This window comes from Sprattus sprattus, assembly GCF_963457725.1.
Source record: "Sprattus sprattus genome assembly, chromosome: 18".
Lineage (NCBI taxonomy): Eukaryota > Metazoa > Chordata > Actinopteri > Clupeiformes > Clupeidae > Sprattus > Sprattus sprattus.
Genome location: NC_137916.1, coordinates 3,070,828 through 3,083,695, shown reverse-complemented (window position 1 = coordinate 3,083,695; position 12,868 = coordinate 3,070,828). Strand labels below are relative to the sequence as shown.

General features: G+C 44.9%; 2 protein-coding genes across 2 annotated transcripts in view; one reads left to right on the top strand and one right to left on the bottom strand.

Moving 5' to 3' along the window:
- Window positions 1-4,031: 4,031 nt before the first annotated feature.
- Window positions 4,032-8,662, top strand: LOC308379307 (lysosomal protective protein). The gene is made up of 11 exons (XM_080856392.1): window positions 4,032-4,284; window positions 4,712-4,823; window positions 5,047-5,184; window positions 6,119-6,280; window positions 6,387-6,478; window positions 6,569-6,653; window positions 6,797-6,949; window positions 7,275-7,411; window positions 7,619-7,781; window positions 8,036-8,125; window positions 8,411-8,662. Exons 1-11 carry the CDS (start codon window positions 4,118-4,120, stop codon window positions 8,492-8,494), a joined length of 1,383 nt encoding a protein of 460 aa, XP_080712518.1. The 5' UTR covers window positions 4,032-4,117; the 3' UTR covers window positions 8,495-8,662.
- An 862-nt stretch (window positions 8,663-9,524) lies between these two features.
- slc38a7 (solute carrier family 38 member 7) overlaps window positions 9,525-12,868 on the bottom strand; it is an 8,970-nt gene continuing 5,626 nt past the window's right edge. Inside the window, exons 8-12 of the mRNA XM_080857260.1 lie at window positions 12,763-12,868; window positions 12,392-12,539; window positions 11,932-12,131; window positions 11,691-11,742; window positions 9,525-10,873 (exon numbers count right to left, since the gene is read on the bottom strand). The exon at window positions 12,763-12,868 is cut by the window's right edge and continues 9 nt beyond it. Coding sequence (XP_080713386.1) covers window positions 10,756-10,873; window positions 11,691-11,742; window positions 11,932-12,131; window positions 12,392-12,539; window positions 12,763-12,868 — 624 coding nt within the window. The 3' untranslated portion in view covers window positions 9,525-10,755. The remainder of the gene's footprint in view (window positions 10,874-11,690; window positions 11,743-11,931; window positions 12,132-12,391; window positions 12,540-12,762) is intronic.

The following is a 12,868-nucleotide window of genomic DNA, read 5'->3' as shown; positions in this document are numbered from 1 at the left end:
ACAAGACTTCGTGCATGTTCTACACACCTGTCACTTCTGAAATATGTAAGGCTGATTCATTAAACCATATTTATATTGATAAAAACATATTTGTTAAGCGGATATTTTGGTGGCCCGCGGGATAATAGGTCGCGTTACTATAGCAAGCATATGATGTGATTAGCCTGGTTACGAGACGGCTACGGTGTGAATAACTGGAGTAAGCTCATTTAGCTACATTAACTCAAACGCCACGGAGACTCCCTGTTCTAACTTTGAATCGCTCTGTTGGGGCAAAGTGACCATTGCAAAGGTGTTTGACTACAGACTGTTAACGTAGCAAATAATTCCTACAATTGCAGCCAGTCAACCTACAAGCCTTGCAGGTATAAAACAAATCATGACGTCAGATGACGATTTTCAGTCTCGTTACCATAAACAAGACCCAATACAGTGCAACCCTGAGCACTGACATGATAAGCACTTTGGTGACAAGAAAGGTGAGCTCTGCTCAAAAAGGCCAAGTCGCCAAGCTATGAGGCAAAGCAGTCAAGAGCAATTGCCACTGGAAGTAGATAGATGGATACTTTAATAGGAGCTTAACATATATTTAAATATATATATATATATATATATATATATATATATATATATATATATATATCCAGTTATTCAACATAATAAATCAGCGGCGAAAAAAACAATAGAATCATATTTTCTTGACAAGAATTCCATAAATGAAAAGAGATCCTTACATTTTGCATCATTTAGTACTTCTAAAGAATATATGATTGTATAGTTTTTTTCGCCGCTGATTTATTATGTTGAATAACTGGAGGATGCGAGTGCATGGAAATATTAATGCGAAGGGCCTTGCCAATAAAATGTATTGAAATCTGAATTACATAACATTGTATTGGCTGTCAATCATGGATGGAAGAGTAGACAAGTTAAGTTACGGCATCTCTCGTGGGGGCTATGCATTAAGCCTTTTGTGGTGCCCTTACCACATTGTGCCTCATATACTGTAAATGATAGACCCAGTGACAGGCTGGCATGAAATGGCTTCATAATACTAAGTAAGGAGGCCAAAATCATTTTTGACTCATGGCTGAAGCTAAGTTTCTCCAGCTCTCCCCAGGTTGGAAAAAAAGCATCGCAAACTGCATCAGATTGACGCTTTAAAATATGGAATATTAAAATTTTACTTACGGGGGAGCACGCCCCCGGACCCCCCTAGAGGGGTAATATCCTCCTCACCTTTTTCACCCCTGACCCGTTTTCATGCCTGAGGTATGCTTGTGTTCTATGTGAATGTGTGTACAGGTATGCTTGTGTTCTATGTGAATGTGTGTACAGGTATGCTTGTGTTCTATGTGAATGTGTGTACAGGTATGCTTGTGTTCTATGTGAATGTGTGTACAGGTATGCTTGTGTTCTATGTGAATGTGTGTACAGGTATGCTTGTGTTCTATGTGAATGTGTGTACAGGTATGCTTGTCTTCTGTGTGTGTGTGTGTACAGGTATGCTTGTGTTCTGTGTGTGTGTGTGTGTGTGTGTGTACAGGTTTGCTTGTGTTCTATATCTTTTGGCAGTATAGCTGGCAATGTCATGTGTCCAGTGAAAGCTTTTCTTCCATTTTTGCAGGGGGTTCCAGCCTGTTACACATGATAGCTAGTGGGGAAGACAGAGGTGTTTATCTGTCCTTTACATTACCATATGCTATCAAAATGAATTTGAGGATGGTACCAAAACTAGCTGCTTATTAAACCATACCTCAAAAAAAATTGCAACATAGTGTTACTTTAACACCACAGCTGCAGGTATGAAATAATTCTTTATTTTTCTTGGACAAAAACTACTACCTTGACCAGAGGGCGTCCCCTGGTGTCCATAGCCATGCAGTTGCAGTGCTGTGAAAATGGCTTGAAAGGGAGGCTGCGATGATCCTTTTGCCTTATTAGGATGAATGTTAGCAATGTGTGCAGGGTTGTCATTCATTCTTCTTTCCTTCTGTATGTTTAATTTAATGGAAGAAATACATCTGTGGTTTATCTAATTTCTTAGTGGATTGAACTATAGGGCTGGTGTGAGCCAGGCACGGCGCCAGAAATTCAGCTTCGGGTGGGCCATAACATTTTTGGGTGGCACTTCATAAACATAACGTCGTCAAAAACATGTTGACCCAATAAGGGCTCAGATACACATACGCGTTTTTGTAAAAACGGGACGCGAGCAAATGCATTGATTCCTATGGTACGGCGCGTTTAAAGCGTGCGCCCCTTCTCCACCACGCGTTGCGTCTTTGAAGCGTTTTTTTAGGTGCGCTTAAAAGTTGAACTATTCTCAACTTTCCAGCGCAAGGCAGGGAAGCGCACCGCTTCTGTTTTGGCCGCCGCACTTTGCCAAGGCGTTACTGAAGCGTTTCTGCCTGAAAAAAAGACGCGTATGTGTATCTGAGCCCTAACGTGTCTGATTGTCACTGGAAGTCTAGGTGGCACTGCGGCCCGAATCTATTTTCAAGCATCACGCCACTCTTCCATCACTTTGAAGACTTCTACAATGTTTCAAAACAAAACCATATGAGCCCAAGTAAATGTGCCACAGCAGTGGGCAAAATTAATAACCAAACGTCCTACCTTAAAACGTTGTCTTGATAGCAGGACTTCTTGCGATTATTCCATTTTAATCCAGACACGGTTTAACCCAACTGACAACTAACACAACTGTTTGTTTACAGTACAGATCTCACGGGAGTAAACTGGAACTTGGTAACGTACCCCAGGCTAATTCTACGGGGTGCCTTACGAGACATAAAGGTTGCAGCTTCTCACAATAAGCAATAAGAGCAAGTTGATAATTATTATCCAGAAAATCAAAGACGACACAGATACAGTTTGTTGAAATGAATTAGTTTTCTTTTTCATTCAGAATATTCCAAATACAATACAAATTTAGACAAGAAGGCTAAAAGACTTATTCACATTTTAACATTGCTAGCAGCAGCTGGTCCTGAAGATCCAGATGGACCCTGGGTTGTGACAGTGACTTCACTGACTTTTGGCTCATTTTGTGGTTTGAGCGTTTCGCAAAAGTATCGAATAAAGTAGCCATAGGGCCTACTTGTTTGGCACTGAAATCAAAATACACCGAACCGAACTAAATCTGCACACAGGAGAAATACCAACTACCGAAAGCTCGACTGCTGCTCTGAGGTAGAACGCGGCAAAACATTCAACTGACGCTAATGACAAGACTTGGTCCACGTCGCAACCGTCATAAGCATCACTTTTTTTAATACAAATTATATCCACACAATTCGTACATGCTTACAATTTCTTTGATCGTAGACTTGGAAAATATAATACATTGTATAATCTTGTATATATATTTTTTCCTTCTTTGAAAGATTCGGGTGGGCCTGGCCAGAAATGGGCGGGCCCAGGCCCACCCAGGCCCACCCATGGCGCCGTGCCTGGTGTGAGCTACCGGATTTGTGCTGTGTGATCAAATTCCTCAGGCAATACCTCAAAAACGTGAGAAAAAATGAACTGGAAACATACATGAAGTGACAGTTTCCTGCCTTGTCCTCTTACCCCTTAAATACAGAACATGGTTACTTGACATGTGGTGATTAGTTACTGTAAATGCATATCTGACTCCTTACACCAGCCGTCTGATCCATTCACCACCTCGTCCTCTACATTTACATTGTCACCTCTCATTAAGAAGTAAAACTTTTCTGCAACATTTCCGTTCACTAAAGCTCCTGTCCTGCGGAACACGCCCCCTTCTACTAGTCTGCTCTTTGTATAGCGGCTAAGCTTCTTAATGCTTTAAAAACACACATACAATGCAGTACAGGAACACCTTTAACTCTACCTGCCATTTCATTTCACAGTCTTGGACTCTGTACTCATATAGATCGCTTCTTGGTTGTCGGTAATTATAATTAACAAGAGCCAGGCGTGTGATCACATGACCGATGATAAAAGTCATATGACTTCCCTTCCCTTTCACTTCAGCTGGTGCAGAACAGGCAATTCCACGGCATCCGACGGTAGCACGAAGGAAGTTATTTGGTCGTTCGTTGTTTTTCTCGCGTTACCCACCGACTGTGTTAGGGAACAGGTCGGTATGTGCCGGTGCAGCTTGCTGAGTTTGCTCGCGGTCTTCGTGTGCGCCGCTCGGGCACTCTATGCTCCGGATGAAGTCGGTGAGCTCCCCGGCATGAAGTTCAAGCCTAACTACCGACAGTGGTCCGGTTACTTGAAGGCCAGTCCGGGGAAGTTCCTTCACTACTGGTGAGTTTCCGATCGAACTGCGATGATCCAACTGTGATGGCTGCATTGCCTAGCATGCACTTCCTAATGGAAGCGATAGCATGTGCAGATATTTGGTTACGGGAACTTCAGAGTTATTGATCAAAAATGTGAAATCACGCAGATTGAATGAGGTTGAGGTTATATCGTGTCCGATGTATAATTTAACACCGTTAGTCACTAGTGCCACGGAACTGCGCAGGCGGTCACTTGCCCTGTAACGAGGTTGAGTTGCAGGTCTTCAGTGATGCTCACCATCTGCTCTAAGCAAAAACACACACATTACAAACTCCCCTACCTACACACTGTAGTTAACGTACATTTTCTTGTATTGCTTTTGTCAGCTGACATGCAACCACAGATCTTCTGGAACTGCTGGTCAGGTCTTTAAAGTGTGTCCCTGTGTTAGGTTTGTAACTTCTAAGGGAAACCCTCTGAAAGACCCAGTCGTCCTCTGGCTCAATGGCGGACCTGGCTGCAGCTCATTGGATGGATTTCTGTCTGAGAACGGTCCTTTCCATGTGGGTATACACACACACACACTAATGCACACACTGAATGAATTTGTCTTCAGACTACCACTCATCACACTGCAGAGTCTGTGAGATCCACACATACACTGGTTCTGGATTATTGGGAGCTTGAGCACCCCTGTTTCTTCAGACACTGACCTTACTGTTTAGCCTCAGTACTTTCTCAATACTGGCCTGCATGTTGTTAACAAGAAGGGCTCTGTGTGTATAGGTGAATGACGATGGGGCCACGCTGTATGAGAACCCCTACAGCTGGAATCTGGTGGCCAACATGCTCTACCTGGAGTCACCAGCAGGGGTGGGATTCTCGTACTCCGATGACCAGAAGTACGAGACCGACGATGACCAGGTGACATACGCACGTGCATACACACATGCCAGCTGACGCACTAATTGATTCTAACACAATCTCTAAACGAGTTTGATGGTCTCAGTTTGTAGCCCTCAACACTGGACAATCCAGATTGTGCTCTCTAGGTGCTGTGTGCTGTCCTCAATCTAGATCTTTAAATGCTGTGTGCCTTCCTCAATGTAGATCTTTAAATGCTGTGTGCTGTCCTCAATCTGGATCTTTAGATGCTTTGTGCTGTCAACGTAGATCTTTAAATGCTGTGTGCCTTCCTCAATGTAGATGTTTAAATGCTGTGTGCCTTCCTCAATGTAGATCTTTAAATGCTGTGTGCCGTCCTCAATGTAGATCTTTAGATGCTTTGTGCTGTCAACGTAGATCTTTAAATGCTGTGTGCCTTCCTCAATGTAGATGTTTAAATGCTGTGTGCCTTCCTCAATGTAGATCTTTAAATGCTGTGTGCCTTCCTCAATGTAGATCTTTAAATGCTGTGTGCCGTCCTCAATGTAGATCTTTAAATGCTGTGTGCCGTCCTCAATGTAGATCTTTAAATGCTGTGTGCCGTCCTCAATGTAGATCTTTAAATGCTGTGTGCCGTCCTCAATGTAGATCTTTAAATGCTGTGTGCCGTCCTCAATGTAGATCTTTAAATGATGTGTGCCGTCCTCAATGTAGATCTTTAAATGATGTGTGCTGTCCTCAATGTAGATCTTTAAATGCTGTGTGCCGTCCTCAATGTAGATCTTTAAATGATGTGTGCCGTCCTCAATGTAGATCTTTAAATGCTGTGTGCCGTCCTCAATGTAGATCTTTAAATGATGTGTGCCGTCCTCAATGTAGATCTTTAAATGCTGTGTGCCGTCCTCAATGTAGATCTTTAAATGATGTGTGCCGTCCTCAATGTAGATCTTTAAATGATGTGTGCTGTCCTCAGGTTGCGGATGATAACTATTTGGCGCTGCAGAGTTTCTTCACCAAGTTCCCCAACTTCACTCAGAACGACTTCTTCATATTTGGGGAGAGTTATGGAGGAATCTACGCTCCCACCCTGAGTCTGAGAGTCGCAGCAGGGGCCACCAACAAGCTCAACTTGAAGGTTGGGGCTACACTATCTCCAACACACACTTATATTATCTACATATACACATATTATAACATATTTATTTGAGTGTGTTCTAAGTTGTGTGTGTGCTCCCTTGCAGGGCTTTGCTGTGGGGAACGGCATCAGTAGTTTTGCCCTGAATGACCAGTCGCTCATCTACTTTGGCTACTACCACGGCCTGTTCGGAGAGGCGTAAGAGACCCTCTGCTGTTCCTGCTGATGCTGTTTGGTGCTCTTGGTGGTCTTTGTTAATCATGTATCTGTCTGTCTGTCCTGGTGTAGTCTCTGGCGTGACCTGAATGACAATTGCTGTAAAGACGGTGTCTGCAACTTCTACAACAGCACAAAAGAAGCTTGCTCCATCTCGGTAATGTCGTGTGTGTGTGTGTGCGCACAAATATCACCCATCAAGTAGATATCTGCTGGCTTGCTGTGTAAAATGTGTTGCTGTATACTGTGTGTGTACCTTGCGGTGTCTTGGTATGCTTTAAACTGTGTGTGGTGTGTCAGCTTGGCCAGGCATTCGGGATCGTGTACGAGTCGGGTCTGAATGAGTATGCACTCTACCTGGACTGTGCCGGCGGCGCCAGATCCCAAACGGCCTACGGGAGGACCATGTCCCACCTCTTCAAGACCTACAGGAAGCACTGGCAGGCCAATAACGTAAGGATCAGGGAAGCACTGGCAGTCATTTCTAAATAGCAATCAAAGCACACACCTTTATCTTAAACCTGACCTGCCTGTGCGTCTTGCCTAGCCGTTTTCATCTTAAAACTTTGCCCTTAGCCTAGCCGTCTTCATCTTAAACCTGTCCCCTCTGTGCCCTTAGCCTAGCCGTCTTAATCTTAAACCTGTCTTCTCTGGACCTCTCTGTGCGTTTAGCTGTCTGCCTAATTAGCTGTTACTGAAAGGAAGCTATACAGACAGTGCGGGTAGCCTGAACACACAATGCTAATGGATCTGTTGAAATGGCGTGTGTGGTGTGTAGTTGCTGAGCAGCCCCCCCACCCTAGGCGAGGTCCCTCCCTGCATTAACAGCACGGCTCAGATGAACTGGCTCAACAGAGCAGACGTCAGGAAGGCACTCCACATCCCAGACACACTGCCGGCGTGGGACATCTGCAGGTACACGCGCACCATCAGACTTCTGCCTGACAAGTTGGGTCAGCCTGGGCTAGATATGTGCTTGGACACACTTTGACTAATCAGGCATAGAGTTATATATATATTTATATTATACACACACACACATTCAGAGATGACCACATAGTATGCAATTTGAGGGTTGCAGACAGGTTGCATTTTATGATCATAACGTGTGTGTGTGTGTAGCAACCTGGTGGGGGAGCAGTACCACACCGTGTACAGCACGGTGAAGGGTGTGTACGAGAAGCTGCTGTCTCTTGGTCTCAGAGCCCTGGTCTACAACGGCGACACAGACATGGCCTGCAACTTCCTGGGAGACCAGTGGTTTGTTGAACAGCTTGGATACAAGGTGTGTGTGTGATTCTCTGAACACCTGCATTGTACAAATCATTGGGAATAAGCCCTCCTGTGTTGGAGCTGTTTAATATCCCATCTCCCTTTCAGACGATTTTAAGATTTGTATCAACATGTAGCCTCTTGCCAGAATTTCCACATGGATTCTAACCTGCATATATAAGGGGGTCGTCATAGTAACCTGCATGTATAAGGGATCTGTATCGGTTCACTTCACACAGACTGATCCTAATATCTTCCTGTTTGTAGACCACTGTTCCCTACCAGCATTGGGTCTGTGATGACCAGATTGCAGGGTTCTTCCAGAAGTTTGGCAACATCACTTTCCTAACAATCAAAGTGAGTTATCTTGCACTCACTCACACACTCACTCACTGGTAAAGTCCATGATTCTGGCTAAAGTTTGTTTGAGTTCATTAGTCAATCAAATGTATTCTCCTTCCATGCCCTTGAAGTAATGTGCTGATTGGTTGGAACAGGTCATGGTGAGGTCTGGGCCCCTAGTTGTCCAGAGCCTGCACTGTGCCAACTCTCAACCAGAGGAGCTATTCAATGAGCTTGAGAAACTGTATTGTATTAGAATCTTGTCTTGAGTCATCAGTCTTAACCTCATGTTTGTTTCAGGGTGCTGGTCACATGGTTCCTCAGTGGGCCCCAAGCCCTGCCCTCTCCATGCTGAAGAGCTTCCTTGAAGACGGCCCTTATTGAGCTACCAGCAAGCACGTCCTGTTCATGCCCCTCATCGGCACTGATTGGTCATCTTTCTCAGAGGGGCTTGTACCATTGTGAATGTGAGATTTGTGTGTAGTCACATGATGCTGTAAAGGGAATGTTTTGAATATGCCTAATGTGCCCAGCTTTTGATAAAATAAATTAATTTAAAATATTTTGGTTTTCTTGGTTCTTCATTTCTTACATTTGGGGGATTCCCCACAGATGGAGTGATGTGTTCCGTAATGGCTGCTTCTCCACACATGGAGTGATGTGTTCCGTAATGGCTGCTTCTCCACACATGGAGTGATGTGCTCAGTAATGGCTGCTTCTCCACACATGGAGTGATGTGCTCAGTAATGGCTGCTTCTCCACATGTGGAGTGATGTGCTCAGTAATGGCTGCTTCTCCACACATGGAGTGATGTGCTCAGTAATGGCTGCTTCTCCACATGTGGAGTGATGTGCTCAGTAATGGCTGCTTCTCCACACATGGAGTGATGTGCTCAGTAATGGCTGCTTCTCCACACATGGAGTGATGTGTTCAGTAATGGCTGCTTCTCCACACATGGAGTGATGTGCTCAGTAATGGCTGCTTCTCCACACATGGAGTGATGTGCTCAGTAATGGCTGCTTCTCCACACATGGAGTGATGTGTTCAGTAATGGCTGCTTCTCCACACATGGAGTGATGTGCTCAGTAATGGCTGCTTCTCCACATGTGGAGTGATGTGTTCAGTAATGGCTGCTGAGCATCTCTGAGCACTGACTCATGTTGAGCTGCTAGGAGCTGGTGTTCATGCAGCCCACTTGAGTGTGTGTGTATATATTTAACCCCACAATACACAAGGACAATATGGTTGTGTGTGTGAATAAATCTCCATGACTCAGGAAGGTAAAACAAGGTAAAGAGTGCTGTGAAACACTCATATTTAATTGTAAAAATCCATATTTGTAATCCAATGCAACTGGACTGTGTAAGCATGTCTGGATGTCACTTCCAATGTTGTGGCTTTTAAACCAGGAAGTGAAGCACCGATTAAGCATCAGGTTTTTCTTTCAACCCCAAAAACTCATTTTGATTTCCCATAGAAGCTGTAAACTCAGGCACCAGGGCCCAATACTGATTTTCATTCACATTCCATAATGCAATAGCATTCTGTGGATCAACTGATTGATGTAGATGAGGTTGTGGTTTCAATGATTTGAGCCTCCTTTCAAAAGCAGGAGGAAAACAAACTGGTAAGTAATTACAACCTTTTCCAGTTAGACAAGGCAAAGTGCAGACATTCATTCATCAAAACACAACCAACTAAAAACTGTTCAGCATAACCCTGCGGACTTTAGTCAAGCTTTGGGCCAGTGTTCCAGGAGGGTTGCTAACTCCAGTCGAGCTTTGGAACAGTGGTTCAGGAGGGTTGATCTGATCAGTCAAGTCTATTGCACATCTTTTGTAATGAAGTTGAAGTCATTCAACCCCTTCAGCAGTGGGCTAGGAACAGTAGCTAGTAATTGCTACTAAGCTACAGGAAGCGGAACGATCCCTTTCACTGATTAGCATTAGAATGCTGAACTGAGTCATCACTATTCATCTCATTATTACAGAATAATCAACTACCACGGTAACCAGACATACCCCTGAAGACAAAATCCCTTTGATAAAATGAAAGCCCCATATAAACCACTGTTTAAAAACAATGTCACAAACACATGACTCAGTCAGGTAAAACAAACACACTCTACTTCTCCCATTGGCCCCAAATACTGCATTTATACTACAACAACAAAACACACAAATGGGTTTGAAGGTCAAAGGTGAAGGAGCACAGTGTGATGACTGAGCAGTCTTGTGGTAGGCGCTCAGGGTCATACACACATCAGATGGGCACTGGGTCAGTGTCGCTCCTGAGGTCCAAAGGTCAAAAGGTCAAAAACTGGAAAAGCACCCAAGGCGTGTGTGTGATGCCTAAAAGAATTCCATAGTAATGTTTGACCCTTCAGGCAATGCTTAAAAATGTGCTTAAAATTAGTCTTAACTTCAGTCAACATTAAAATCAATTAAATTGTGTTTCATCAGCGAGACATTCGACAAAAGGAGGCATGCTGCATGCAGGTTGTGTGTGTGTGTGAGAGTGTGAATGTGGCAGCAGTCTGCTCAGGCTATCTTCCTCTCTTCTTGCTTTCGATTGGTCCAGTCCTTAAGTTGCTGCTTCTTCAGCATGTTGTCTTCAGCATGTTGATGAGGTCAGTGCTTTTCAGCCTATGAGCCGTCAGACCGGTTGATGATGTCATGATAGATGGAATTAGTAGTGGTTTGTCCAAAGATGAAGGCTCCAATGGTAACCATGACGATACCGTAAGCCACCAAGGCATTCCAACTACGGAGATAGAGCAGACACAAAGATAAATATGATTTCAATTCAATTCAATTCAATTCAATTCAATTCAATTCAATTTTATTTGTATAGCGCCATAACAATACAATTGCCTCTAGGCGCTTAACAGAGCCCAGAGCCTGAACCCCCTTAGTGCATGCACAACGGCAACAGGGGCAAGAAAAAACTCCCTGTTAGGCAGGAAGAAACCTTAGGCAGAACCACGGCACATAAGGGGGGACCCATCTGCTTGAGGTCGGCCGGGTGGAGACAGGAAGGTGGGACGGGGGGAAGGGGAAGGGTAGTGTGGCAGAAGGGGAAAGGAAGCAACAGGGGCAATACACAGCCAGCATTTGGTCACTGGACATATGTGTACATACATCTGGTGGTAAATACATGATACAGACAAGACCAGATTACTGTGGCAATAGGGTTACTGTTACAGGGGTAGGGGATGTAGGGACAGAGAAACATTTCGGTGGAGGCAATAATGTATATTGTATATAAATGCTAGCATAGGGTATTGGGTAGAGTAGGTGTACGGCAATGCAGTGGCAGTGGGTGCGGTTGGCCGAGGGTTTCTCTAGGTAGACCAGGTAGAGAGACTACGTGCAGAGTGGTGGGGGTGGGGAGGGAAAGTTCCACATCCATCAGCGATTGGAACACGCCTGGCTCCAAATGACAGGATTTCCACAATGATAAGAGTGTGTGTGTGTGTGTGAGATGCATCTGACAGCAGAGGCTGCATTGAAAGCTTGTGATAGCTTATATATGTGTGTGTGTTTGGATGGCTCCAAGGAATCTGTACTAAGTGTATTACCTGGCCGATCTCCCATCAGTTTCAGACAGCTTAGCCTGAATCAGACACAGACCTAAGAAAGAGAGAGAGAGAGAGAGAGAGAGAGAGAGAACGAGAACGAGAGAGAGATTCATCACAACACATTGTCTCATGTTTGGATTTGCTTGAACAGTGGCTCAGGATAAACCAACAGATCAGTCCTGATGATGTCACATTGATGAGGCTGGAGGAGAGGAAGACGAGGGTGATGAAGGCCACGCACCTGGGAAGACGAAGATGAAGCAGGCGGCGAGGCCTCCGATGAGGGAGATGACGCGGCCGATATCAGGGATGAAGAGGGCCAGGATGAGGGTGAGGAAGAACCAAACGAAGGTCTGCAGCAGACGCCGCCTCCGCTCCCGAGCTACATCTACCTCCACCTGCTCCCCACGGAATCGCAGCCACAGGCCCTCCAGCACTGTCCTGAACACACACACACACACACACACACCTGTTTGTAAATAAATATTGCTACTTTTAAGGAAGCCACTGTCTCCTGCGCTGTGTGTCCCTACCTGCAACCCCATTCCAACAGCCTACATCTCACATCATGGAGTGGTCGACTCAGGCCATGTTCAGACGCACACACACACACACACACACACACACACACACACACACACACACACACACACACACACACACACACACACACACACACACACACACACACACACACTCACCTGCCACAGAAGTGCAAAATGGGGTAGGAAGTGACCACACAGACGACGATGAAAGCTCGGGCGATTGCCACGGCGATGTCATTAGAAGGGTATGACATCAGCACGTCCTGATTGACATTTGAGCCAAATGACAGGAAGCCACAAACACCTGCAAAGGAAGTCCCGCCCACAAGTATAAGACATCAAGCTGTAATACACCATGCAGTAAACCCCACACAACCAAACACTTATAAACCCATGCACACACACACAGACACAATTCTATTACATCCCTCTCTACTTCTCTCAACTTCTATTTCTCACTCACTCACACACACACACACACACACACACACACACACACACACACACACACACACACACACACACACCTGTGCCTGTATACACAAAGAGGCAGATGATCATGCCAGCTGTAACCACTCCCCCCCAGGGGCCAAGGTCCCGCCTCTTCATGCTGTTAAATACAGGAACACTGCT

What these genes read in the sequence shown, in the direction of transcription:
- LOC308379307 (XM_080856392.1), top strand. Translation starts at nt 4,118, where the DNA reads ATGTGCCGGTGCAGCTTGCTGAGTTTGCTCGCGGTCTTCGTGTGCGCC. An exon ending in GGGAAGTTCCTTCACTACTG is followed by an intron (nt 4,285 to 4,711) that starts GTGAGTTTCCGA and finishes TCCCTGTGTTAG; the next exon opens with GTTTGTAACTTCTAAGGGAA. An exon ending in CCAACAAGCTCAACTTGAAG is followed by an intron (nt 6,281 to 6,386) that starts GTTGGGGCTACA and finishes GCTCCCTTGCAG; the next exon opens with GGCTTTGCTGTGGGGAACGG.